At 51.4% G+C, this 27,616-nt stretch overlaps 2 protein-coding genes across 3 annotated transcripts in view; both read left to right on the top strand.

Moving 5' to 3' along the window:
• LOC119943357 (solute carrier family 22 member 8-like) overlaps positions 1 to 6,846 on the top strand; it is a 51,434-nt gene extending 44,588 nt beyond the window's left edge. For both annotated transcript variants that reach the window (XM_038764282.1, XM_038764283.1), the window contains exons 8-10: positions 3,332 to 3,440; positions 6,033 to 6,236; positions 6,627 to 6,846. In XM_038764282.1, the coding sequence (XP_038620210.1) occupies positions 3,332 to 3,440; positions 6,033 to 6,236; positions 6,627 to 6,711 (398 nt within the window). In that variant the 3' untranslated portion in view covers positions 6,712 to 6,846. The remainder of the gene's footprint in view (positions 1 to 3,331; positions 3,441 to 6,032; positions 6,237 to 6,626) is intronic.
• A 4,713-nt stretch (positions 6,847 to 11,559) lies between these two features.
• On the top strand, positions 11,560 to 27,198 carry LOC119943891 (solute carrier family 22 member 6-like). Its single transcript, XM_038765079.1, has 10 exons — positions 11,560 to 12,285; positions 12,679 to 12,782; positions 13,396 to 13,550; positions 16,060 to 16,228; positions 17,119 to 17,242; positions 17,644 to 17,759; positions 19,765 to 19,979; positions 21,374 to 21,482; positions 23,773 to 23,976; positions 26,692 to 27,198. Exons 1-10 carry the CDS (start codon positions 11,905 to 11,907, stop codon positions 26,783 to 26,785), a joined length of 1,671 nt encoding a protein of 556 aa, XP_038621007.1. The 5' UTR covers positions 11,560 to 11,904; the 3' UTR covers positions 26,786 to 27,198.
• Positions 27,199 to 27,616: the final 418 nt, after the last annotated feature.

Here is a 27,616-nt window from a genome sequence, read left to right as displayed (position 1 = left end):
TTGTCAGCTGAGTGACTTTGGACCAGTCACTTCACTTCTCTGGGCCTCAGTTCCCTCATCTGTAAAATGGGGATTAAGACTGTGAGCTCCCCGTGGGACAACCTGATCACCTTGTAACCTCCCCAGTGCTTAGAACAGTGCTCTGCACATAGTAAGCGCTTAATAAATGCCATCATCATTCCAGGCCCTGTACCGTGGGCTGAGGTAGATACAAAGCTCGTCAGGTTGGACATAGTCCTTGTCCCATGTGGGGCTCACCATCTTAATCCCCACTGAATAATTGAGGTAAATGAAGCCCGGAGAAGTGAAGTGACTTGCTCAAGGTCACAAAGCAGAGAAGTGGCAGAGCCAGGATTAGAACCCAGGTGCTTCTGACTCCCCGGGGCTGAATCCTACCCGCAAGACAGTGCTGCTTCTCACAATCTAGAGGGGGTGTGGGCAGGGAATATGTCTGTTTATTGTTACATTGTAGTCTCCCAAATGCTTAGTACGGTGCTCTGTGCACAGTCAGCGCTCAGTAAATATGACTGAATGAACGAATGAAATCTGAAGCCTTTTCCACACACATTTCAGGGTGCTTCCCCAAACACATCATTAGCGGCCCAAAATGGATTCTGATACACAGACACCAATTCTGATAACTGAGCATAAATCCGACTCTCAGGCCAACGCTTTCCAAACATTTCAAAGGGATGAATGAGCAGATAAGGGGCAGAGGAGTTTTAATCATCTCTTAATGAAAAATTATCTAACTCTCGACTGTGGGATGAGAGTCAGTCAATCGTATTGATTGCTTACTGTGTGGAGAGTACAATAAAACAGAGGCTCTGAGCTGCTGGTCAGGGATTCTCCCCCTTCAAGACTGTGAGCCCGTTGTTGGGTAGGGACCTCATCTGTAAAATGGGGATTAAGACTGTGAGCCCCAAATGGGTCATGGACTGTGTTCAACCTGATTAGCTTGGATATACCCCATACCTGGAACATAGTAAGAGCTTAACAAATACCATTAAAAACAAAAACAAAAAAAAAGGAAGGCTGGAGAACTGCAGCAGTTTCCAAAACAAGTCTGATTTTCTGCTTCTATTAAAAAAAAAAACCCATGATGTAGCTACACTGTGAATATGGTTCCAGTTCTAGGGCGGAAAGGGGAAAGAGTGGAGAAGTCCTAGGGGCTAGCGAAGAAGTGCCGGAATTCCTCCAAATGAAGAGAGACCACCAGTTTTTACAAAGGATCAAGAGAAGCTGGAAAAGATTCAGAAAAGGACAATGAGAACAATCCCGGGAGATGGAGCAATTTTCCACACAAGGCTAGATGGAAAAGATTGGGCCGAGAGGGGACGTGGATAAGGGGAAAGCCAGTTGAGTTTAACAAATCCCACAACAGCCAGAACTAGAGGGTATTTGTTGAAACTTAAAGGTTGAAGGGTCAAGGCAATCAAAAGAAGACACATTTTTTTTTGCCCAGCGGGTAATAAACATATGGGATTCATTAGATAGAGGAAAGTTGTTCAGGCAAAGGATATCATTAGGTTCCAGATGGGTTTGGGTACATTCCCAGAGGGTATGTTTATTACAGGTTATTAAGGGGAAAAGTTGGATGTGTTAAAAGTTTCAAGAAAAGTTTGGATTCATAGATAAGAGGTTTAGGATGGGTTACCAGAAGAAAATATTTGTGATATTAAAAAATGTCCTGGGAAGGATGAAAAGGAGGAGGAAAGACACATCACCTGGTCCTCCCCCTGCCCCACCCCACCCCACCCCCAAGCATCAAGTGCTTAGTACAGTGCTTTGAACACAGTAAATGCTCAGTAAATACGATTGAATGAATGAATCCTGTAGTGACCACTGTCAAACGGCTCTGCTGAACCACTATGTTCTTCGATCCAGATGAAAACAAATTTTTGCCCTAGTGAAAAGAGTGCAGTCCTGGAAGTCAGAGGACCTGGGTTCTAATTTAAGGTCTGTCAATTCCTTGCTGCGTGACCTTGGACAAGTCACTTCACTTCTCTGTGCCTCCGCTTCTTCAACTGTAAAATGAGGATGAAATACCTGTTCTCCTTCCTACTTCAACTCTGAGCCCTATGTGGGACAAGGGTTGTGTTTGACCTAATTAACTTGTACCTACCTCAGTGCTTAGAACAGTGTTTGACACATAATAAGCACTTAATAATTTGTTAAGTGGTATGCATATATATATACACACATATAAAATCACACTTCTGTGACTTTGGGCAAATCACTTAACTTCTCTCTGTCTCAGTTACCTCATCTGTTAAATACGGATTAAGACCATGAGCCCCGTTATAGGAAATGGACTGAGTCCAACCTGATTATCTTGTATCTACCCCAGAATTTAGTACAGTGCCTGTGAGCCCACTGTTGGGTAGGGACCATCTCTATATGTTGCCAACTTGTACTTCCCAAGCGCTTAGTACAGTGCTCTGCACACAGTAAGTGCTCAATAAATACAATTGATTGATTGATTGATTGATTGATTGATTGATAGCACATAGTAAGGGCTTAACAAATACCGTAAAAAGGTAGGCTGGAGAGCAGCAGGGTTTCCAAAACAAAACAAAAGCCTTTTAATCCCTTTTTATATATGGGGATTGCAGGCACTTATCCATTCTGGGAACTCTGGGGAATCCAACAAGTCCAAAGGTGACAGAGTGGGAAGAGAGGAGTGAGAAGCAGTGTGGCCTAATGGATAGGACCATGGGTGTGGGAGTCAAAAGGATCTGGGTTCTAATCCCTGCTCTACCACTCGTCTGCTGTGTGACCTTGGGCAAGCCGCTAAACTTCTCCGTGCCTCATCTGTAAAATGGGGATTAAGACTGTGCGCCTCATGTGGGACATGGACCGTGTCCAACCTGATTAACTTGTATCTACCCCAGTGCTTAGTACAGTGCCTGATGCATAGCAACCACTTAACAAAGAAATAAAAGATTGTTTTGCCCGGGTGTGAAGGCATCCCAAGGATAAGAGAAGAAGAGTGGGACTTGGCCCTTAGATTCAGCGCTTAGAACAGTGCCAGCACTTAGAACAGCGCTTAGCACATAGTAAGTGCTTAATAAATGCCATTAATATTATTATTATTATTATCAACATCTGTCTCCCCCTCTAGACTGTAAGCTTGTTGTGGGCAGGGAACGTGTTGGTTTATTGTTATAATGTACTCTCCCCAGAGCTTAGCACAGGGCTCTGCACACAGGAAGCCCTCGATAAATATGACTGATTGACCGACACTCCAACCGAACTCAGAGCCCTTCAGCTGTGCTGTAGCAGACTCCGGCTTCTAGGGGTTCTGATGTCTTCGTCTCCTTCTCCCCAGAGCTGCAGACCTTGAGGACTGGGTTGGCAGTGTTTGGAAAGGGGTGTCTCTCGGCTTCCTTTAGCTGCGTCTTCCTCTACACCGGGGAGCTCTACCCGACAGTGATCCGGTAGGTGAAAGCGTCCTGAGTTGACGGAGGGCTCCACGGTGGGAGAAAGAGTTGGCAGGGCCCCGTTACCACTATCAAGCCCCCACCCCTAGAACTCTTCTCCTTACTAGTTCCCTTCCCTCCCCAGATGATCCTGTTCCACTTTCTTCCAAACAGCCCTAATGCCTCAAGGCCCCCTTAACCCACCAACTCTTCCTACTTACTTCCCTTTGGTCCATTCCCATTTTCCACTCCCTATTGGTCTACTCCTATTTCCCATTCCCCAGTGATCTACTCCAAATTCCCACTCCCCATTGGCCTTCTCCCACTTCCCACTGGCCTCTTCCAGCTTCCCACTCCCCTTTGGTCTCCCACATCCCGCTGCCCATTGGTCTCCTCCCACTTCCCACTCCCCATTGGGCTCTTCCCACTTTCCACTCCCCAAATGTGTGGCAGCCACGTTCCCCCTCAAAGAAGGGGTTGAGTGAGCCTCCTCTGGGTCTGGGGACTGTGTTCCATCTGCTGTAAGCACAAGTGGAGTTCAATAAAATGTTTTGCATCCGGGAAAAGAGCTTGGGTGAGGAAGAGTCAGGGCTGGAACAACTGTGAGAATGCACTTTGGAGCAGAAAGGGGAGAACGCCACTATGGGCCTGTCAGAGATCCCCTCTGAGAAGCCAGCACAATTATCAAAGTAACATTTATTAAGTGCATACTGTATACCAAGCGCTGTGCTAAATGCTGGGGTAGACAGAAGATAATCAGATCAAACACTGTCCCTGTCCCACATGGGGGTCTAATAATAATAATAGTAATAATAATGGCATTTATTAAGTGCTTACTATGTGCAAAGCACTGTTCTAAGCGCTGAGGAGGTTACAAGGTGATCAGGTTGTCCCGTGTGGGGCTCACCGTCTTAATCCCCATTTTACAGATGAGTAACGGAGGCACAGAAAAGTTGCCCAAAGTCACACAGCTGACAAGTGGCGGAGTCAGGATTTGAACCCATGACCTCTGACTCCAAAATAATAATAATAATTGTGGTATCTCTTTAGCGCTTACTATGTACCAAGGCACTGTATCAAACGCTGGGGTAGTTAAAAGGTAATTTTGGGTTGAACACAGTCCCTGTTCCAAAAGGGAGGAGGAACGTGGCTTAGTGGACAGAGCACGAGCCTGAGAGTCAGAAGAACCTGGCTTCTAATCCCAGCCCCGCCACTTGTCTGCGGGGTGACTTTGGGTAAGTCATTTGACTTCTCTCGGCCACAGTTACCTTGTCGAATGGGGAAGACTGTGAGCCTTATGTGGGACAGGGATTATGTCCAACCTGATCATCTTGTATCTATCCCAGTATTTAGTACAGTACCTGGCACACAGTAAGCACTTATCAAATACCATTATTATTATTATTAGGAAGAGACAACAGGTGTTTTATCCTCTCCCCGATTTTACAACTGAAGGAACTGAGGAAGTGGAGTGACTGGCCCAAGGTCACCCAACCAGCAAGTGGCAGAACTGGGCCCTGAACCTTGATTTGCCGACTCTCGGTCCTGGGCTGTACAGCATGGCCTAGTGGATAGAGCACTTGTCTGCTAAGTGACCTTGGGTCGGTCACTTCACTTCTCTGGGCCTCAGTTCCCTCATCTGTAAAATGGGGATTAAGACTGTGAGTCCTATGTGGCACAGGGACTGTGTCCAACCTGATTATCTTCTAACCAGTGCTTAGAACAGTGCCAGGCACATAGTAAGCGCTTAACACATACCACAATTATTATTATTATTATTCAGGGGGAGGGAGAACAGATGTTTTATCCCCCCTCCCCATTTTACAGATGAAGGCACTGAGGCCCCCGAGAAGCGAAGTGACTGGCCCAAGGTCACCCAGCCAGCAAGTGGTAGAACGGGGGCTGGGACCTGGGTCTTCTGACTAGAAGTAGCATGGCTCAGTGGAAAGAGCCCGGGCTTGGTCATGGGTTCGAATCCCAGCTCCACCACTTGTCAGCTGTGTGACTTTGGGGCAGGTCACTTCACTTCTCTGTGCCTCAGTTCCCTCATCTGCAAAATGGGGATGAATCAATCAATCGTATTTATTGAGCGCTTACTGTGTGCAGAGCACTGTACTAAGCGCTTGGGAAGTACAAGTTGGCAACATATAGAGACAGTCCCTACCCAACAGTGGGCTCACAGTCTAAAAGGGGGAGACAGAGAACAAAACCAAACATACTAACAAAATAAAATAAATAAAATAGATATGTACAAGTAAAATAAATAAATAGAGTAATAAATATGTACAAACATATATACATATATACAGGTGCTGTGGGGAAGGGAAGGAGGTAAGATGGGGGATGGAGAGGGGGACGAGGGGGAGAGAAAGGAAGGGGCTCAGTCTGGGAAGGCCTCCTGGAGGAGGTGAGCTCTCAGTAGGGCTTTGAAGGGAGGAAGATGAAGACTGTGAGCCCCCCGTGGGACAACCTGATCACCTCGTATCCCCACCCAGTGCTTAGAACAGTGCTTTGCACATAGTAAGCGATTAACGTATGTCATCATTATTATTATTACTCTGACTCTCAGTCCTGGCCTACCGGCTCTGACCGGCTCCTCTCCGCACACAGGCAGACTGCTATGGGGATCTGCAACACCTGGACGCGGGTGGGGAGCATGCTGGCCCCCTTGGTCAAGATCATAGGGGAGGTGTCCCCGTTCATCCCCTTCATCATCTACGGAACAGTGCCCATTGTGGCGGGCAGCGCCTCCCTCTTACTGCCAGAGACCCTCAACGTGCCGTTGCCAGAGACCATCGAAGATGTGGAGAACAGGTTGGCACTTTCTCCAGGCCTATGCGGCCTTTCCCAATGGTCCCCCCCCCGCCCCCCATCATCCCTCCAGACTCCCAAAGAGGCTCATTGCCCAGACTCCTTTTGGGCCCTTGGCTCTTTCCGAGCATCAACACAGTCTCGCTCCTTACCTTAATCCTAGGAAGATTCTCCCCATTTAGCAGGAGGAGAAACTGAGGCCCTGTGAGAGGACAGGACAAGAACCCAGCCCCCCGATTGTGGGGTGGGGAAGGAGTCTGTACCCAGACATCTCTCACCTGGGCCTTTCCTGACCTTCAGCACAATGGGGGGTGGAGGAACGGGTGCGGCGGCTCTTTGCCAAGATCCCCTTTGGCCCCCGGACCTCGCTTGGGGATTCCTTTCCTCTTCTAGGAAAAGAGGGAGAAAGAAAGACAAAGAAGACTACAAAATGAAGATTTCCCTTCATTACCATGACTTGGCCAAGGACACCAGTTAAGCCCTGCATTGCTGGCTCTCTCCGGCTGCTGATGAAATCATCCCAGAAATCATCCCATTCCGTCTCCCCCTTTTAGACTGTGAGCCCACTGTTGGGTAGGGACTGTCTCTATGTGTTGCCAATTTGTACTTCCCAAGCGCTTAGTACAGTGCTCTGCACATAGTAAGCGCTCAATAAATACGATTGATTGATTGATTGATTGATTGATCCCAGAAGACTAGGGGAACATACCCGCACCGTCCTGTCCCCCGGCTCCTTCTGGCAGACCCTCCACCCTCCCCCGCCTCTGGACCACCCGGGGCCCAAAAACCACACCTGCCCCATTTTGTGTTGGGAAAAGAGCCAGTTTGAAACGGCCCTTCAAAATCCCAAGGCTTTACCTGTCAGACCCTCACTTGACCAACTTTCCAAGGGCCTCGTTTCTCTCTTTAAACCCTGCTCTTGCTTCCCACATCTTCTGCTCCCAAATCCCGACCCCACATCCTTGGGGTCCAGGACTCATGTAATAATAATTATTATGGTACTTGTTAAGCGCTTACTATGCGCAAGCACTGTTCTGAGCACTGGGGTAGATATAAATTAATCAGATTAGACACAGTCCCTGCCCCACTTTGGGGGTCACACTCCTCATCCCCATTTTTTACAGATGAGGTAACTGAGGCACGGAGTTTAGTGACTTGCCCAAGGTCACACAGCAGACAGGATTAGAACCCAGGTCCTTCTGATTCTCAGGCCCAGGCTCTAGCCACTTAGCCAAGCTGCTTCTCGTGGCACTCATATCCCACCTCCTGGCCCACATCTCCTCACCGTCCCCAACTCACTCTCCTCACCCTGACCGAGAAAACCTTCTCTCACCTCCCAGCTCCTTTTTCCTGCTCTCGGCTTTTCCTCTTCCATCCACACAACCGCCAAGGGACCCTCCCCCGACCATCATCTCCCCTGCCAGCCCCATTCCCAATCCCAGCCACTCGTCCTAATCCAGCTCCCACTTGGATGTCCCAGTCTTCCCAGCCCACCTGCCGGTCTGGTCCCAGCTTGCCTCTCTACCCAATGGTCTCCGCTAGAGCAGACACTGTAGCTCACCCCATTCTGTGCTGCTACCCACCAGACACGTAGTGTCTGCTCAATAAAGACCTGGGAATAAGAAACACGGCTGTCTGGCTTTGTGGTTAGGAGCAAAAACTGCTGGTTGCCCAAGCCAGTGCCGACCAGCCAGTCGGTCGGTCTGTCGACCGTATTTATTGAGCGCTTACTGTGTGCACGGCACTGTACGAAGTGCTTGGGAGAGTATGGTGGAACAATAAACAGATGCATTCCCCACCCGCAACGAGTCTGCAACCTAGAAGGGGAGGCAGACATTAATAGAAATAAACGACAGACATGGACCTAAGTGCTGTAGGGCTGGGAAGGGGGATGAATAAAAGGAGCAAGTCAGAGTGGGAGTGGAGAAAAGGAAAGGAGGGCTTAGTCAGGGAAGGCCTCTTAGAGGAGATGGGCCTTCAATAAAGGGTGGGCGAAGGGTGGAGAGAGTAACCGTCTGTCGGATATGAGGAGGGAGGGCATTCCAGGCCAAAGGCGGGATGGGGGCGAGAGGTTGGTGGCGAGATAGATAAAGGACCGGACAGATTCTGTAAGTTGGTGGGTGTGTGGAGACGTTTGTGTGGATGGGACTGTGTGACAGTTTGGCGGGGGGAAGAGTGGAAATCACCCAGACTCAGTTTCCCCTTCCTGCTTTGGGGCAAGTCACCAGTCAGCCGGCGCCTATTTGCTAATCGCCAACCACAGGGGAGAGAGAGGATCTGTATTGGGTGGAGACTCCCTGAACTCCCCTAAGCTCTGGCGATGATGCTGATGGTGGTGATCGTGGTGGTCCCTACCCCAGGGAGCGCGGAGTGCAATTTTTTTTTTGTAAAGGTACCACTCAAAGGGCTACACAACCTCCATCCCTCACCTCAGGTGGGGAAAGCACTCCAGCGACTGCCCCTCTACCTCTCAGTTCGGGTGATGGGAAGGAAGAGGAACAGTTGATAGATCTGAAATGAAAAACTAACACTGATTCATTCATTCATTCATTCAATCGTATTTATTGAGCGCTTACTGTGTGCAGAGCACTGTACTAAGCACTTGGGGAGTACAAGTTGGCAACATATAGAGACAGTCCCTACCCAACAACGGGGTCACAGTCTAGAAGGGGGAGACCGATAACAAAACAAAACATGTAGACAGGCGTCAAGTCGTCAGAACAAATCGAATTGAAGCTAAATGCACATCATTAACAAAATAAATAGAATAGTAAATATGTACAAGTAAAATAAATAGAGTAATAAACCTGTACAAACATATATACAGGTGCTGTGGGGAGGGGAAGGAGGTAGGGTGGGGGGAGATGGGGAGGAGGAGAGGAAAAAGGGGGCTCAGTCTGGGAAGGCCTCTTGGAGGAGGTGAGCTCTCAGTAGGGCTTTGAAGGGAGGAAGAGAGCTAGCTTGGCGGATGTGTGGAGGGAGGGCATTCGGGCCAGGGAGAGGACGTGGGCAGGGGGTCGACGGCGGGACAGGCGAGAACGAGGTACAGAGAGAAGGTTTGTGGCAGAGGAGCGGAGGGTGCGGGATGGGCTGGAGAAGGAGAGAAGGGAGGTGATGGGAACATGACTAATTTTTATCAATAAACGACCTTGAATACTAGCAACACATAATACGCGCTCGTCCTTGTTCTCATTGAAAAGAACAAGAGCTACAGCGATACCCCTGAGAGGGTTGGACTGAGTAATATCTCACGTTCTGTGAGTTCCACACACATAGCATTCACACAGAAGCAGCATGGCCTAGAGAGCAAAGCAAGGGCTTGGGAGTCAGAAGGATCTGGTTTCTAATCCCAGCTCCACCATTCGTCAGCTGTGTGACCTTGGGCAAGTCACTTCTCTCGGCCTCAGTTTCCCCAACTGTAAAATGGGGGTTAAGACTGTGAGGCCCCGTGCGGGACAGGGACCGTGTCCGACCCAGTTATTTCATTTCTGCCCCGGCCCTTAGTACGGTGCCTGGAACATAGTGAGCGCTTAAAAAAATACCACAATAATAATTATTATTATTGCATGGCACTTGTTCGACCGGAGGAAAAACCCAGGTCTGAGGGACCATATAATAATAATAATAATAATGACATTTATTAAGCGCTTACTATGTGCAAAGCACTGTTCTAAGCACTGGGGAGGTTACAAGCTGATCAGGTTGTCCCACGGGTGGCTCACAGTCTTAATCCCCATTTTACAGATGAGGTAAATGAGGCCCAGAGAAGTGAAGTGACTTGCCCAAAGTCACCCAGCTGACAGCTAATGGAGGCAGCCCTAGTCCTAGAGGACTCTAGACTCTAGAGAAGCAGCGTGGCTCAGTGGAAAGAGCCTGGGCTTTGGAGTCGGAAGTCATGGGTTAAAATCCCGGCTCCGCCACTTGTCCGCTGGATGACTTTGGGCAAGTCACTTAACTTCTCTGTGCCTCAGTTCCCTCATCTGTAAAATGGGGATGAAGACTGTGAGCCCCCCGTGGGACAACTTGATCACCTTGTATCTCCCCCAGCGCTTAGAATAGTGCACATAGTAAGCACTTAATAAATGCCATTATTATTATTATTAAGTTCAGAAGAAACCAAGATGGCCACTTCAGACAATTTTTCCATCTGGCTTTGCCCGGTCTTTGTGGGATATTCAAACAGGCATCACCCCAAGTTTCAGCTGAAGCTTCCAGATCCAGTCTACTCCTGGGGGGCAGAGGGAACCGACGGGGTCCGAACTGGTCAGCCGGGCCGCTTCCCTTAGTCTCTCTCTGTTGCCTCCGGTCCCTCGGTCTAGCCTGGTCCCCCGGGGCCTTGCTGGAGCCGAACCATTAATCCCAGTCAGTCTCCCTGCTCCCACTCTCTGGCCAGGCTGCTCCTTGTCAACTCCGACCCAGTACACGGCCAGTGACACTCAGCTGGGGCCAGTCCTCAGAGTACCTGGCTGGCTCGATCAATCAATCAATCAATCAATCGTATTTATTGAGCGCTTACTGTGTGCAGAGCACTGTACTAAGCCTTGGGAAGTACAAGTTGGCAACATATAGAGACAGTCCCTAGCGATCACTTTTAGGCCCTAAAGAAAGTAAACAGCTGAGTGCCAGACTGAGGTGAGCAGTCTTGGGCTGGGGGGATTTGGAGGTGGATTGGATTCTTTCATTCAGTCATATTTATTGAGCGCTTACTGTGTGCAGAGCACTGTACTAAGCGCTTGGAAAGTACAATTCGGCAACAGATCGAGATAGTCCCTACCCAACAACGGGCTCACAGTCTAGAAGGGGGAGACAGACAACAAAACAAAACAAGTGGACAAGTGAAGTGAAGATGAAGAGGGGAGGGGGACGCAGAGAGATGGAGACTGGGGGCCAGGGAAGGGAAGAATGGGAACAATCACCCCATCCCGAGGGATCCACTCTATCCAAAACACCTGCCTGGTGAGCAGGGGTGTCCGGAGGATGCCCGAGAGGTGCCCTGGAGGGCCCATCTGAAACCCGGCTGCCTTCCTACATCCCTACTTTCCGGCCAATTCACAAATCCCCTGTTTTGGCTCCCAACATCGCCAAATGGCTCCCTTCCAAATCCTGTCCCGGGGGGTGGCGAGCCAAGGGGACCCCACGGGACCCGAGAAAGGTTGCTCTGGACAGAGCCCCCGGGCATAGGTCCAGCTAGCGAGCAGCGCCCGGTGGGAGAAAACGCCACTCCCCACGCTTTCCCCAGTGGGTTAATCCCACCGACGCAGAGTAAAACTTTAACTCATTCCAGTGGATGCGACCTTATAAAACCTGTTAGAGACCGGGAGGCTGCAGATCCGTCCCGAGTCCCAGCGACCGAGGCCCAGCGTCAGGGGAGGTGGGTGAGGGAGACTCCAGGCCCAGGCACTCCTGAGGGGTCAGAGGGCCGGCCTGCCCCTGCTGGGGTGCTTGTCCCCACCCTGTGGAGAAGGAGCCGGCTCCCTCCGGAGTGAGGGTCCGGGCCGTTGCGGCGTCCAAAGAGGATCCCCGTCAGTGCCCGTTCCCTCCCTGCCTCCAGGAGGCAAGTTCCGAGTGGGCACTCGCCACTCGGAGGGCCGGAGAGAGCGGAAGGTCCCTCGGTCCACGTGGTCCCCGGCCCGCCGCCCACCTCCGACGTCGCACCTCCGCCTCCGGCACCATGGCCTTCGCCAAACTCCTAGAGCGGGTGGGAGGGACGGGCCGCTTCCAGTGGATCCAGGCCTCTCTGGTCATCCTGCCGGTACTCCTGATGGCCTCCCACAACACCCTGCAGAACTTCACGGCCGCCGTCCCGCCCCACCGCTGCCGGGTCCCCCCCGGCGCCAACCTGAGCGGGCCGGACGGGCCGGACGCCGAAGCCCAGCTGCGGGCCTGGGTGCCCTGGGATGACCAGGGGAGGCCGGAGTCGTGCCGTCGGTTCCGCGGGCCGCAGTGGGGGCTGCTGGCCAACGTCAGCGGGGACGCCGGCCTGGCCACCGAGCCCTGCGCCGACGGCTGGGCCTATGACCGCAGCACGTTCCCCTCCACCATCGTGACCGAGGTAGGCGACTGGGGTGGCGGGGCGGGCCACGTGGGACCCCCCGGGGTCCCGGCTTGGGTAACGTGGCCCCCGGGGGCCTCACTCTCAGTGATGCTGGCTGCGGCCAGAGTCTGGGACCCCAGCCCGAGCTGGGAGTGAGGAAAGGTGACCGTTCTCCTCTTCCCACTTCCCTTCTAGGGAAGGCGGCCCTTCCCGTCCCCGAGCATCCTCCCCTACAGCTCAGCATTCCCCTGAGGCCTTTTCCCTGCCTCCCGATTCCTGGCAAGGGGAATCCGTCTCCTAGCTCCGGGTTGCCTGGGCCCCCCACCCTCAGCCTCTTCTTCTTCTCCCTCCTGCCCGCCGGCCGCCCCTCTGCCCTCCTCTCTCCCCGCTCCTCTCCACTTCTCCCCGCAGTGGGATCTTGTGTGCGGTCACAGGGCCTTGCGCCAGCTGGGTCAGTCCTTGTACATGGCCGGGGTGTTGGTTGGCGCTGTGGTGCTTGGGAACCTGGCAGACAGGTCAGTATCTTTTACGACCGATGGCAACGGGGCCACACTTCTCTGAGCAACTGTGGAGCCGAGGGGGACTGTGCGGGGAGGGAGAGAGAGACACAGAGAGACAGAGAGTGGGTGTGTGTTTTTGTGTGTGTGTTTGGGGGGCATCCAGAGCGGGGAGTGCGGGTGTCAGAGAGGAGGCAGTCGGGGAGGTTCCCACCTGGGCAGCACGTTGAGCTCCTGGGCAATGAAAGTAGAATTGAAGAGATGTAAAGTCTGAGGGAGCTAGACTATAAGCCCCGTGAGGGCAGGAATCCTGCCTCTGGCTGCTTTTGTACTCTTCCAAGCTCTCAGGGGGCACTCGATAAAGATCATTATCAATCGATCAGTAGTATTTACCAACCACTTACTGCGTTCAGACCAATGTTGGGAGAGTACATTATAACAGAGTCGGGAGTCACGTTCCCCTCCCACAAGGAGCTTCCAGTCTACAGTCTATATTACCACTAATAATAATAGGATGTCGGTTACGTGCTTACTAGGCCCCAAGCACTGTACTACCGATTGACTGTGAATTGCTGCCCGATTGGAGGAATCCAGAGACCCAAGCCCCCTCCCCTGTCCCTTTTCTCCCCAGGCTGGGCCGGAAAAAGGTGCTGATTTGGTGTTACCTGCAGACTGCAGTTTCGGGGACCTGCTCTGCTTTCTCCCCCAACTTAACTACTTACTGCATCTTTCGCTTCCTCACGGGCATGGCCCTGGCAGGCGTCGCGCTCAACGCCATGACGCTCAGTAAGTGGGACCCCAGGGGTTTTTTTTTGGTTTGTTTTCGTATTTTGGAACTTGTTACGCTCTCGCTATGTGCCGGGCACTGTACTAAGCACTGGGGTAGATTCGAGATCATCAATTTGGACAAAGTCCCTGTCCCCCATGGGGCTCTCAGTCTTAATCCCCATTTTACTTAATCCCCTTAATCCCCCTTTTAGACTGTGAGCCCACTGTTGGGTAGGGACTGTCTCTATATGTTGCCAATTTGTACTTCCCAAGCGCTTAGTACAGTGCTCTGCACATAGTAAGCGCTCAATAAATACGATTGATGATTTTACAGATGGCCTGGGAGTCAGAGGACAGGAGTTCTGATCTCGGCTTCGCCACCTGTCTGCTGTGGGACCTTGGGAAAATCACTTCACTTCTCTGGGCCTCAGTTTCCTTACTTATAAAAGGGGAGTTCAATACCTGTTCTCCCTCCGACTTAGACTGTGGGCCCCGTATGGGACAAGGACTGTGTCCGACCTGATTAACTTGTCCCTAGCCTGGTGCTTAATTCAGTGCTTGGCACATAGCAAAGCGCTTAACAGATACCGCTATTATTATTATTTGGGGAGGACATTTAGTTAGGAGAGGGCATAGGAGAGTCTATCTCTAGTTCACCCAGATTCCTCGAGGGCACTTGGGGGCTCCCAATCCAGCTCAGTTCATCCCTTTATGCCTGGTGTCATTTCCCCGGCCCCCCTGGGAGCCAAAGGGAGAAGAGGCAGCCAGCCCAGTCAGTCAATCAATTGTATTTACTGAGCGCTGACTGTGTGCAGAACACTGTACTAAGCGCTTGGGAGAGTACAATATGACAGATACATTCCCTGCCCACAACGACCTTGCAGTCTAGAGGGGAAGACAGGAGCTTTCCCCAGTGCCAGCTCCCCATTCTGGAGCCCTGCGCCAGGCCTGGTTGGGCTGGGGAGGTCGAGGTGCCCGCTTTGATCCCTCCTAGCCATGGGTGTTCTGGTCCTGTGACTCCTCCATGCTTGCACTGTTGACCTGATGATCAATAATTATAATGATGGCATTTATTAAGCACTTACTATGTGCAAAGCACTGTTTTAAGCACTGGGGGAGATACAAGGTGATCAGGTTGTCCCACATGGGGCTCACAGTCTTAATCCTCATTTTACAGATGAGGGAACTGAGGCACAGAGAAGTTAAGTGACTTGCCCTGAAGCAACAGCCTCCATCCTTAAGGGAGAGTCCTTAAGGTGGGCTGGGCTATCCTACTGGACCCTGGGAATGATCCCGGACCATTCACTGTCAATCAATCAGTGACACTGATTGAGCACTAATTGTGTGCAGAGAGTATTAGACTAAGCACTTGGGAGAGTACCATAAAACAGAGTCAGTAGGCATGCTTCCTGTGCTCAAAGAGCTTACCGTCTAAAGGGTGCCAATCTGCCTTGGCATGGGAAGCTATTTTTCCTGTCTCTAGTCTATTGCCAACCAGCTCCACCCCACCCAATGGCTCCCGCTACCCTGGGAGGAGAATGGGACTGACTGATTGCCGCCGGAGGGGAAAGGAAGGCCTCAAGTAAGGAGTGGGCATGGAGGAGGAATTGCCAAGGGAAGAGGGAGATAATAATAATAATTGTGGTATTCATCAAGCGCTTACTGTGTGCCAGGCACTGTACTGAGCACTGGGGTGGACACAAGTAAATTGGTTTGGACACAGTCCCTGTCCCACACGAGGCTCACAGTCTCAATCCCCATTTTCCAGAGGTAACTGAAGCCCAGAGAAGTGAAGTGATTTGCCCACGGTCACACCGCAGACAGGTGGCGGAGCCGGGATTAGAACCCAGGCCCCGCGCTTGATACATCAAGGGAAGGGCTGTCAGAAGCGAGACCTGAAGAAGGGAAGGGTTCTGAGCAGCAGGGAGGCGAGGCAGTGGGAGGGAAGGAGAGGGTGGGGGGCGGCTGGGCTGGGTCAGCCGGAGGAGGCAAACCTCTGTGAAGGAGCCCTGCACTCAAGGGACAGCTGAAGAATAACAGTGGGGCCCAGCCCACCACGGGACCCACCTGAGACCCAAGAGGCCGCCTCGGTTTCATCATCATCATCATCATCATCATCATCATCATCAATCGTATTTATTGAGCGCTTACTATGTGCAGAGCACTGTACTAAGCGCTTGGGAAGTACAAATTGGCAACATATAGAGACAATCCCTACCCAACAGTGGGCTCGCAGTCTAAAAGGGGGAGACAGAGAACAAAACCAAACATACTAACAAAATAAAATAAATAGAATAGATATGTACAAGTAAAATAAATAAATAAATAGAGTAATAAATATGTACAAACATGTATACATATATACAGGTGCTGTGGGGAAGGGAAGGCGGTAAGAAGTGGGGGATGGAGAAGGGGACGAGGGGGAGAGGAAGGAAGGGGCTCAGTCTGGGAAGGCCTCCTGGAGGAGGTGAGCTCTCAGCAGGGCCTTGAAGGGAGGAAGAGAGCTAAAGAGAGTTTCCCTCCCCAGATCTGGAGTGGATGCCCGTACAATGGAGGGCGGTCACGGGGACCCTGATCGGTTACACCTACAGTCTGGGCCAGTTCCTCCTGGCGGGCCTGGCCTACGCCGTCCGGCCCTGGCGCTGGCTGCAGCTGCTGGTCTCTCTGCCTTACTTTGTCTTCTTCCTCTACTCCTGGTAGGTGACCCCCTGGGCCCCGACCCACCAGCCCTCTTGTCTGTGGGGAGACACTGGGAAAGGAGATTCCAGCCCTGTGGAGCTCAGAGGTCCACTTGGACCGGGTTCCAGAAGGGCCAGCTTTCTAAAGCCAGGCTGGTCCTCCCTCCTCTGCCTTGCTCACAGCCCCACTTCCCACTCCTCCTTGCTCCTTCCTCTCCCCACTCCTGCTCTCTCCAGGGGCCGGGGATCTGAGCTACAAAGGGCCGGCTCTCCCTGCCATCTTGGCCCCTTCATCCGATCCCTCCAAATTCACCGGCTCCAGTCCACTTCCTGCCAAGAGCGGAAATCTACGGCCATGAGACCCCCGTTCCCTTCACATCCCTAAAATGTGTTTTCCATGCTTATTCTTGGGGGCGGGGGAAGGAGGGGACCTCTGTGGGAGGTAGAAGGACAGGCTCCACAGGTGGAGCGGGCAAAGGAAGGATGCCGGAGTAGGACCCTCTATGTGCTCTGCACATAGTAAGCGCTCAATAAATACGATTGATGATGATGATGACCCAATCAGCCAGCGGTATTTATTGAGCACTTACTGTGTGCAGAGCACTGAATGGAATGCTTGGGAGAGTACAACAGAGTTGGTAGACACGTTCTCCATCCACAAGGAGCTTACAGTCTAGAGATGGCCCAGGGTGGTCTTTAGCAGAGCAGTAAGACGTCTCTCTCTCGTATTCACATACACACAGACACGTGTGCATGCACGTGTAAATCAGGAGTTACTGTCACCCATTAATCTGTCCAGTTAGATGGCAGAGCTTGAGAAGGTCACGGCCTGGGGCCCGCTGGAGGGGCGACTCGGTGGGGGAAAGGACTCCATTTCCCTGAGGGGGGTCCCCTCTCCCACCCTGAAGGTTCTTCATCGAATCGGCCCGCTGGCACGCCTCGGTGGGGAGGTTGGACCTGACTCTGAAGACCTTGCGGAAGGTGGCCCGGATTAACGGGAAGAGGGAAGAAGGGGAAAAGCTGAGCATTGAGGTGAACCTCGCCGGGCTGCGATCTTTGCCCCTCCATGGGCATTCCCCCAACCCAGCCAACTATGACTACTTATTGCCTTCCTGGGGCAAAGCCTGGCCCCAGACGGAGCCAGGAGGGTGAGACCCGGGAGGGAGGTCAGGCTCCTGGGTCTTACTCCTGGCTCAGCCATTGACCCTTGGACCGGGCCCTGTTCCCTTCCAAACTTCGGTTTTACTGGCTCTGGCATAAGAGGGGAGGATGGGGTGAAGCACTGTGCCGTAGCCAGAGTGAGCCCAGCTGAGGTGCTCCCACCCTGGTTTGGTGTGGGAAGGGAGAGGGGAGGTGGAGGGTTACGCACCCTCAGTGGAACGGAATCCCCTCCATTTCCCCCCCACTGCCGCCAATCCACCATCCATCTCAAGGTGTTGCAAACCAGCTTGCAGAAGGAACTGGCCATTAACAAGGCCAAACACAGCGCTTTGGATCTGGTGCGGGTCCCCCACCTCCGAAAGATCTTTTTCTGCCTCTCCCTGGTATGGTAAGTACTGAGCTGGGGGAGCAGGACAAGAGGGGGAGGGGGGCAGTGGCATGGATTGGGTTGCCAGGGGAGGATAGAGCCTGGGCCTGGGACTCAAAAGGACCTGGGTTCTAATCCCGGCTCCGCCACATGTCTGCTGTGTGACCTTGGGCAACTCACTTCACTTCTCTGGGCCTCAATTACCTCTCCTGTAAAATGGGGATTAAGAGTGTGAGCCCCATGTGGAACCGGGACTGTGTCCAACCCGATTATCTTGTGTCTACCCCAGTGCTTAGAACAGTGCTCGGCACCTAGTAAGTGCTTTACAAGTATCTTGTACTTGCAATAATAATAACAATAATAATGGCATTTGTTAAGCACTTACTTTGTGCGTAGATTGTGAGCTTGTGAGCCCCAAGTGGGACAACCTGATCGCCTTGTATCCCCCCCAGTGCTTAGAACAGTGCTTTGCACATAATAAGCGTTTAACAAATACCACCATTATTATTATCAAACAGTGCTTTGCACATAAGCGCCTAACAAATACCACCATTATTATTATTATTAAGCATCATTATCATTATTATCATTTCCAGACAGTCAGTCAATGGTATTGATTGAGCATTTACTGTGTGCAGAGCACCGTACTAAGCACTTAGGAGAGTCCAATATAACAGACACATTCCCTGCCCACAAAAAACTTACAAGCTAGAGAGCAGCAATAGTTCCCAGCGGGCTCTGCCCCTGGAGTCCGCCTGAAGTCCCTCATTCATTCAGTTGTATTTATTGAGTGCCTACTGTGTTCAAAGCACAGTACTAAGTGCTTGGGAGGGCACAATACAACAACAAGCAGACGCATTCCCTGCCCACAAGGAGTGCACAGTCTAGAAGCACAGCACACCCTCCGCTCCTCTGCCGCTAATCTCCTCACCATGCCTCGTTCTTGCCTGTCCCACCATCGACCCCCAGCCCACGTCATCCCCCGGGCCTGGAATGCCCTCCCTCTGCCCATCTGCCAAGCTAGCTCTCTTCCTCCCTTCAAGGCCCTACTGAGAGCTCAGCTCCTCCAGGAGGCCTTCCCACACTGAGCCCCTTCTTTCCTCTCCCCCTCTCCATCCCCCCATCTTACCTCCTTCCCTTCCCCACAGCACCTGTATATATGAATATATGTTTGTACATATTTATTACTCTATTTATTTATTTATTTTACTTATACATATCTATTCTATTTATTTTATTTTGTTAGTATGTTTGGTTTTGTTCTCTGTCTCCCCCTTTTAGACTGTGAACCCACTGTTGGGTAGGGACTGTTTCTATATGTTGCCAACTTGTACTTCCCAAGCGCTTAGTACAGTGTTCTGCACATAGTAAGCGCTCAATAAATATGATTGATTGATTGATTGATTAGAAGAGGTGAGACAGGTGGCCTGGGGGCCGGCAAGCTGGTTGGGAAGGGAAGGGATGGCCAGATGGATGCTTGAGAGATGAGACCATGCAGGAAATCAGACAGATTCTTGGACAGATAGGCTGACAAACCTGCTCCAGAAAGGCAGCTAGGACAAACTCTTGTAGTCCTTTTCCTTGACTCTGAGGAGAACACGGGAGGAGCCTAAAGCAGGTTTTTGGGGTCCTTTTCTGCCCGTATTTCCTTCTCTAAGCCCCCCTTCACCCCACTAAGGAGCCCCTGGGTCAGCACGGGACAATCCCATGAACTCCAATCTCTCCCCGACCTAATCAATCAATCAATCAATCGTAGTTATTGAGTACTTACTGTGTGCAGAGCACTGTACTAAGCACTTGGGAAGTACAAGTTGGCAACATATAGAGACAGTCCCTACCCAACAGTGGGCTCACAGTCTAAAAGACTTAATCCCGGAAGGATCTGAAGGCTGGAGAGCCCCGGCTTGCTCAGGTTCACACATCTGGTGGATGGCTGGGACGGGGCCAGAGTCCCGCCGTCCCGCCCGCCTCTCCTGGGGCCGAGCCCCCGGTCGCCCCCGCCACCCTCTGCTTGCCCCCCGTGCAGGTTTGCCACCAGCTTTGCCTACTACGGCCTGGTCATGGACTTGCAGAACTTTGGGGTCAGCATCTACCTGGTCCAGATCATCTTCGGAGCCGTGGATCTGCCGGCCAAGCTGGTGGGCTTCCTGATCACCAACTACGTGGGCCGCCGCATCGCCCAGATGGTTTCGCTGCTGCTGGCTGGGGTCTCCATTCTGGCCAACGTGTTCGTGCCCAAAGGTGAGCGGCCCCTGGAGCCGTCCATCCCCTCGTCCAGCCGTAGGGCCGGACGATGGAGGGGCCAGCCCCAGCTCCTTGCCTGAAGGGGCACCTTTAGAGGGTGTTCAATTGTATCCACTCCAGAGCTTAGTACAGTACCTGGCGCACAGTAAACTCTCCCAGGTGCTCGGTGTGTTTTGCGCACAGTAAGTGCTTATAAATATGATTGAATGAACGAATAGTAAACACTCAACAGGAGCTAAACTGCTAGTGCACCTGGGCCTGGCTCCCCTCCCTCCACCCCCGACAGTCACAGCCTCTGCAAGGTCATCCATTCAATCAGTTGTATTTACTAAGCGCTTACTGTGTGCAGAGCACTGTACTAACTCCTTGGAAAAGTACAATTCAACAAGAAACAGCGTGGCTCAGTGGAAAGAGCATGGGCTTTGGAATCAGAGGTCATGGGTTCAAATACCAGCTCTGCCACTTGTCAGCTGCGTGACCTTGGGCAAGTCACTTAACTTCTCTGGGCCTCAGTTACCTCATCTGTAAAATGGGGATTAGGACTGTGAGCCCCCCATGGGACAACCTCATCACCTTGTAACCTCCCCAGTGCTTAGAATAGTGCTTGGCACATAGTAAGCACTTAATAAATGCCATCATCATAAACAGTGACATTCCCTGCCCACAACGAGCTCACAGACTGGGGGGTGGGTGGGAGGGTGGACAGAATTGTACTTTCCAAACGCTTCCTACAGTGCTCTGCACACAGTAAGCGCTCAATACGACTGAACGAACGAATGACAGACATCAACAGTGTGGCTCAGTGGAAAGAGCCCGGGCTTTGGAGTCAGAGGTCATGGGTTCGAATCCCAGCTCTGCCTATTGTCAGCTGTGTGACTTTGGGCAAGTCACTTCACTTCTCTGTGCCTCAGTTACCTCATCTGTAAAATGGGGATTAAGACTGTGGGACAACCCCAATCAATCAATCAATCAATCGTATTTATTGAGTGCTTACTGTGTGCAAAGCACTGTACTAAGCGCTTGGGAAGTACAAGTTGGCAACATATAGAGACAGTCCCTACCCAACAGTGGGCTCACAGTCTAGAAGCCCACTAGAACCTCATCACCTTGTAAACTCCCCAGCTCTTAGAACAGTGCTTGGCACATAGTAAGCGCTTAATAAATGCTGTCATTATTATTATTATCAAAACAAATAAATAAAATGACAGATATTTGCATAAGTGCCTTGGGGTTGAGTGCAGGGGGAGAGGAAAGGGAGCAAGTCAGGGCTACGCAGAAGGGAGTGGGTGATGAGGAAAAGCGGGCTTAGTGTGGGAAGGCCTCATGTAGGAGACGGGCCTTGACCTGCTACTCCTCCTCCTCCTCCTCCTCCTCCTCGCCACGGAGCTCAGCCCTGATGACCCTGAGGACTGTACTGGCCGTGCTGGGGAAGGGCTGTTTGGCCGCCTCCTTCAACTGCGTCTTCCTCTACACCGGAGAGCTCTATCCCACCGTCATCCGGTAGGGGGCGCGCGCCCACGCCAAGGGGGGCGGGACGAAGAACGGGGGTGGGCGGGGCGTCGAACGTGATTGGGCGGGGAAACAACATAGTGGGCGGTGATTGGTTGGAGCGAGGGGCGTGGCCACCTAGTAAAGGTGGGCGGGGCCGAGAACCCGGCCTGCTGGGCGCCCCCTAGCGGCCCGGGGAAGCCTCCAGCCTGGCACTGTGGTCTTCTCATTCATTCAATCATTCAATCGTATTTATTGAGCGCTCACTGTGTGCAGAGCACCGGACTAAGCGCTTGGGAAGGACAAGCTGGCAACATCTAGAGACGGTCCCTACCCAACAACGGGGTCACAATCAATCCATCGTATTTATTGAGCGCTTACTATGTGCACAGCACTGTACTAACCGCTTGGGAAGTACAAGTTGGCAACAAGTAGAGACGGTCCCTACCCAACAGTGGGCTTGAAGGGGGAGACAGACAAAAAAAAAAACACAAAGCGCATCTCCATTTTTCAGGGTCACCAAACCTGTAATAATAATGGTGATGGTATTTGTTAAGCGCTTACTATGTGCAAAGCACTGTTCTAAACCCTGGGGAGAATACAAGGTGATCAGGTTGTCACACTTGGGGCTGTCTTAATCCCTGTTTTTCGGATGAGGCCACTGAGGCACAGAGAAGTGAAGTCACATTCATTCATTCATTCAGTCGTATTTATTGAGCGTTTACTGTGTGCAGAGCACAGTACTAAGTGCTTGGGAAGTACAAATTGACATTCATAGAGAAGCAGCATGGCTCAGTGGAAAGAGCCCGGACTTTGGAGTCAGAGGTCATGGGTTCAAATCCCGACTCCGCCAATTGTCAGCTGTGTGACTTTGGGCAAGTCACCTCTCTGGGCCTCAGTTACCTCATCTGTACAATGGGGATTAAACCTGTGAGCCCCACGTGGGACAACCTGATCACCTTGTATCCCACCCTAGAGTTTAGAACAGTGCTTTGCACATAGTAAGCACTTAAATGCTATCATTATTATTATTATTATTCATTCCATCATATTTATTGAGCGCTTACTGTGTGCAGAGCACTGTTCTAAGCACTTGGGAGAGTATAGCACAACAATATAACAGACACATTATAAGACTGTGAGGCCCAAATGGGACAACTTGATCATCTTGTATCCCCCCCAGTGCTTAGAACAGTGCTCTGCACATAGTAAGCACTTAACAAATGCCATTATTATTATTATTATTACATTCCCTAATCACATTCATTCATTCAATCATATTTATTGAGCACCCACTGTGTGCAGAGCACTGGACTAAGCGCTTGGGAAGTACAAGTCGGCAACAGATAGAGACGGTCGCTACCCAACAACGGGCTCACAGTCTAGAAGGGGGAGGCAGACAACAAAACCAAACATGTAGACAGGTGTCAAAGTCGTCAGAACAAATAGAATTAGAGCTATATACATTCATTCATTCAATCGTATTTATTGAGCGCTTACTGTGTGCAGAGCACTGGACTAAGTGCATGGGAAGTATAAGTTGGCAACATCTAGAGACGGTCCCTACCCAACAGTGGGCTCACAGTCTAGAAGGGGGAGACAGACAACCAGACAAAACATATTAACAAAATAAAATAAATAGAATAAATGTGTACAAATAAAATAAATAAATAAATACGTACCAACATATATACATATATACAGGTGGTGTGGGGAGGGGAAGGAGGTAAATATATACCTCCTCCGATCAATCAATTAATCAATCAATTGTATTTATTGAGTGCTTACGGAGTGCAGAGCACTGTACTAAGCGCTTGGGAAGTACAAGTTGGCAACATATAAAGACAGCCCCTACCCAACAGTGGGCTCACAGTCCAGGCCTCACCTCCTCCAGGAGGCCTTCCCAGACTGAGCCCCCTCCTTCCTCTCCCCCTCCTCCCCCTCTCCTTCCCCCCGCCCTACCTCCTTCCCTTCCCCACAGTACCTGTATATATGTCTATATGTTTGTACGGATTTATTACTCTACTTATTTATTTATTTTACTTGTACATGTTTATTCGACTTATTTTATTTTGTTAATATGTTTTGTTCTCTGTCTCCCCCTTCTAGACTGTGAGCCCACTGTTGGGTAGGGACCGTCTCTAGACGTTGCCAACTTGTACTTCCCAAGTGCTTAGTCCAGTGCTCTGCACACCGTAAGCGCTCAATGAATACGATTGAATGAATGAATGAATGAATGAATATACACATCATTAACAATATAAATCGAATAGTAAATATGTATTCTCCCTGGGTGCTCCAGGCAGACGGGCCTGGGCACGGGCAGCACCACGGCCCGAGTGGGCAGCATCGTGTCTCCGCTGGTGAGCATGGCCGGAGAGCTCTACCCCTCCATGCCCTCGCTCATCTATGGGACCGTCCCCCTCGTAGCCGGCGTGGCCGCCTTCTTCCTGCCGGAGACGCTCAACGTGCCGCTGCCCGACACCTTGGAGGAGATGGAGAATGGGTGAGCCCTGCCCTGCTCTGCCCTGCCCCAAGCCCCCCGGCAACCCTGAGCCCACTCTGCCTCACCTCGATCGTTCATGCATTCATTCAATCGCATTTATTGAGCGCTTACTCTATGCAGAGCACTGTACCAAGCACTCGGGAGAGTACAGTAGGACAACAGATGCATTCCCTGCCCACAACGAGCTTACAGTCTAGAGGGACAGACAGACATTAATAGAAATAAATTCGCGTGGCTCAGGGGAAAGAGCACGGGCTTGGGAGCCGGAGGTCACGGGTTCTAATCCCAGCTTTGCCACTTGTCAGCTGTGTGGCTTTGGGCAAGTCACTTCACTTCTCTGGGCCTCAGTTACCTCATCTGCAAAATGGGGATTAAGACTGTGAGCCCCACGTGGGACAACCTGATGACCTTGCATCCCCCCCCAACGCTTAGAACAGTGCTTTGCACATAGTATCATCATCATCAATCGTATTTATTGAGTGCTTACTGTGTGCAGAGCTCTGTACTAAGCTCTTGGGAAGTACAAGTTGGCAACATATAGAGACAGTGCCTAGCCAACAGTGGGCTCACAGTCTAAGAGGGGGAGACGGAGAACAAAACCAAACATACTAACAAAATGAAATAAATAGAATAGATATGTACAAGTAAAATAAATAAATAAATAAATAGAGTAATAAATATGTACAAACATATATACATATATACAGGTGCTGTGGGGAAGGGAAGGAGGTAAGATGGGGGGATGGAGAGGGGGACGAGGGGGAGAGGAAGGAAGGGACTCAGTGTGGGAAGGCCTCCTGGAGGAGCTGAGCTCTCAGTAGGGCCTTGAAGGGAGGAAGAGAGCTAGCTTGGCGGAGGGGCAGAGGGAGGCCATTCCAGGCCTGGGGGAGGACGTGGGCCGGGGGTTGATGGCGGGACAGGCGAGAGCGAGGTACGGTGAGGAGATCAGCGGTGGAGGAGCGGAGGGTGCGGACTGGGCTGGAGAAGGAGAGAAGGGAGGTGAGGTAGGAGGGGGCGAGGTGATGGACAGCCTTGAAGCCCAGGGTGAGGAGTTTCTGCCTGATGCGCAGACTGATTGGTAGCCACTGGAGATTTTTGAGGAGGGGAGTGATATGCCCAGAGCGTTTCTGGACAAAGATAATCCGGGCAGCAGCATGAAGTATGGGTTGAAGTGGGGAGAGACACGAGGATGGGAGATCAGAGAGAAGGCCGATGCAATAGTCCAGACAGGATAGGATGAGAGCTTGAATGAGCAGGGTAGCGGTATGGATGGAAAGGAAAGGGCGGATCTTGGCAATGTTGCGGAGCTGAGACCGGCAGGTTTTGGTGACGGTGAGGGGTGAACGAGAGAGCGGAGTCGAGGATGACACCAAGGTTGCGGGCTTGTGAGACGGGAAGGATGGTAGTGCCGTCAACAGAGATGGGAAAGTCAGGGAGAGGGCAGGGTTTGGGAGGGAAGACAAGGAGTTCAGTCTTGGACATGTTGAGTTTTAGGTGGCGGGCAGACATCCAGATGGAGATGTCCTGAAGGCAGGAGGAGATGCGAGCCTGGAGAGAGGGGGAGAGAGCAGGGGCAGAGATGTAGATAGTAAGATAGTAAGTGCTTAACAAATGCCATTATTATATGTCGTAAGTTCTGTGAGGTTGAGAGGAGGCGATGAAGGAAGAAAGTAAGACAGGGTGACACAGAAGGGAGTGGGAGAATCAATCAATCAATCAATCGTATTTATTGAGTGCTTACTGTGTGCAGAGCACTGTACTAAGCGCTTGGGAAGTACAAGCTGGCAACATATAGAGACAGTCCGTACCCAACAGTGGGCTCACAGTCTAAAAGGGGGAGACAGAGAACAAAACCAAACATATTAACAAAATAAAATAAATAGAATAGATATGTACAAGTAAAATAAATAAATAAATAGAGTAATAAATATATACAAACATATATACAGGTGCTGTGGGGAAGGGAAGGAGCTAAGATGGGGGATGGAGAGGGGGACGAGGGGGAGAGGAAGGAAGGGGCTCAGTCTGGGAAGACCTCCTGGAGGAGGTGAGCTCTCAGTAGGGCCTTGAAGGAAGAGAGCTAGCTTGGAGGATGGGCAGAGGGAGGGCATTCCAGGTGAGGAGAGGAGGCCTTAGTCAGGAAGGCCTCTTGGAGGAGTTGTGCCCAGCGTGGCTCAGTGGAAAGAGCACGGGCTTTGGAGTCAGAAGTCAGGGGTTCAAATCCCAGCTCCACCAATTGTCAGCTGTGTGACTTTGGGCAAGTCACTTCACTTCTCTGTGCCTTAGTTACCTCATCTGTAAAATGGGGATTAAGACTGTTAGCCCGCCGTGGGACAACCTGATCGCCTTGTAACCTCCCCAGCGCTTAGAACAGTGCTTTGCACATAGTAAGCGCTTAATACATGCCATCATTATTATCATTATTATTATTAATAAGTCTTGGAAGGGGGAGAGAGTCGTTGTCTGTCGGATTTGAGGAGAGAGGGCATTCCGGGACAGAGGTAGGACACGGGTGAGAGGTCGGCAGTGAGCTAGAGGAGATTGAGGCACGGTGAGGAGGCTGGCATTAGAGGAGTCAAGCGTGCGGGGCTGGGGTGTGTACGAGAGTAGCGAATTGAGGTAGGAGGGGGCAAGGTGATGGAGGGCTTTAAAGATCAGCACCAGGGGTCTGCAGGCCCGGCCCAGGGTCGCTCACCATCCCTCCCTCTGCTGCAGGAGTAGGAAGAACAGATGGCGGTTGCGACAGCAACAGGAGCAGCTGCAGGCAATCCCCCTCAAGACCCCTGAGCAGGAAAAGTTCGGGATCTGAGGAGGGCCGGAGAGCCGGACTTCGGGTCTGGGGCCCTGACCGAGGCAAGAGGCGAAGGCCCCGTGGCACCTAGCTGGTCCTGGCCAGCTTGGGGGGACCTGCATGAAGAAGGACCTGCAGCAGGGCTGGGCCCGCCCAACTCTGGAATGGAAAAAGCAACAAAGACTGGAAAAAAACATTCCCTTTCCCCTAACCTCTTTCCTCTTCCTCCCCGCTCCATCTCTGTCTTCTCTTCCCTTATCCTCACTGTCTTTTCCCCTCCTTCTCAGATAACTCACATTTTCTAATCTTCTCCCCTTCCCCCTCTTTCTTCCCTCCTTCCCCCTCTATCCTCCCTTCCTCCGCCTCTCTGGTAGATTCCCCTTCCCTCTTACACCTCCCAGATTTCTGACATTAAAAGATTTGACTGCGTACTCCCAATCTCTAATGGACTGCCCTCCCCCTGGGAATTGAAAGGAGGTTGAGAGGAGGGGAGATTTGCCCAAAAGATGGCAGCTAAACGGGTTTATTTAATCCCTGGGTTGGGTATCAAGCGGTCTTCAAGTTCAACCTTCTGTCCCCTGACAGGACCGTGTGAACAATTCCCAATGGATGGGTATTGCTCTCTTCTTCCAGAGCTGCTCCTTTCCCTCCGCACCCTCGGTTCTTTCCGAGAGCTAACCACCATCCTTCCTGGTGCAGTTGTAATCTCTTCCCCAATCAATCAATCAATCAATCGTATTTATTGAGCGCTTACTATGTGCAGAGCACTGTACTAAGCGCTTGGGAAGTACAAATTGGCAACACATAGAGACAGTCCCTACCCAACAGTGGGCTCACAGTCTAAAAGGG

Source organism: Tachyglossus aculeatus, chromosome 22 (genome assembly GCF_015852505.1).
Source record: "Tachyglossus aculeatus isolate mTacAcu1 chromosome 22, mTacAcu1.pri, whole genome shotgun sequence".
In the NCBI taxonomy this organism is placed as follows: Eukaryota; Metazoa; Chordata; class Mammalia; order Monotremata; family Tachyglossidae; genus Tachyglossus; species Tachyglossus aculeatus.
This window is presented reverse-complemented; position numbering and strand designations above follow the sequence as displayed.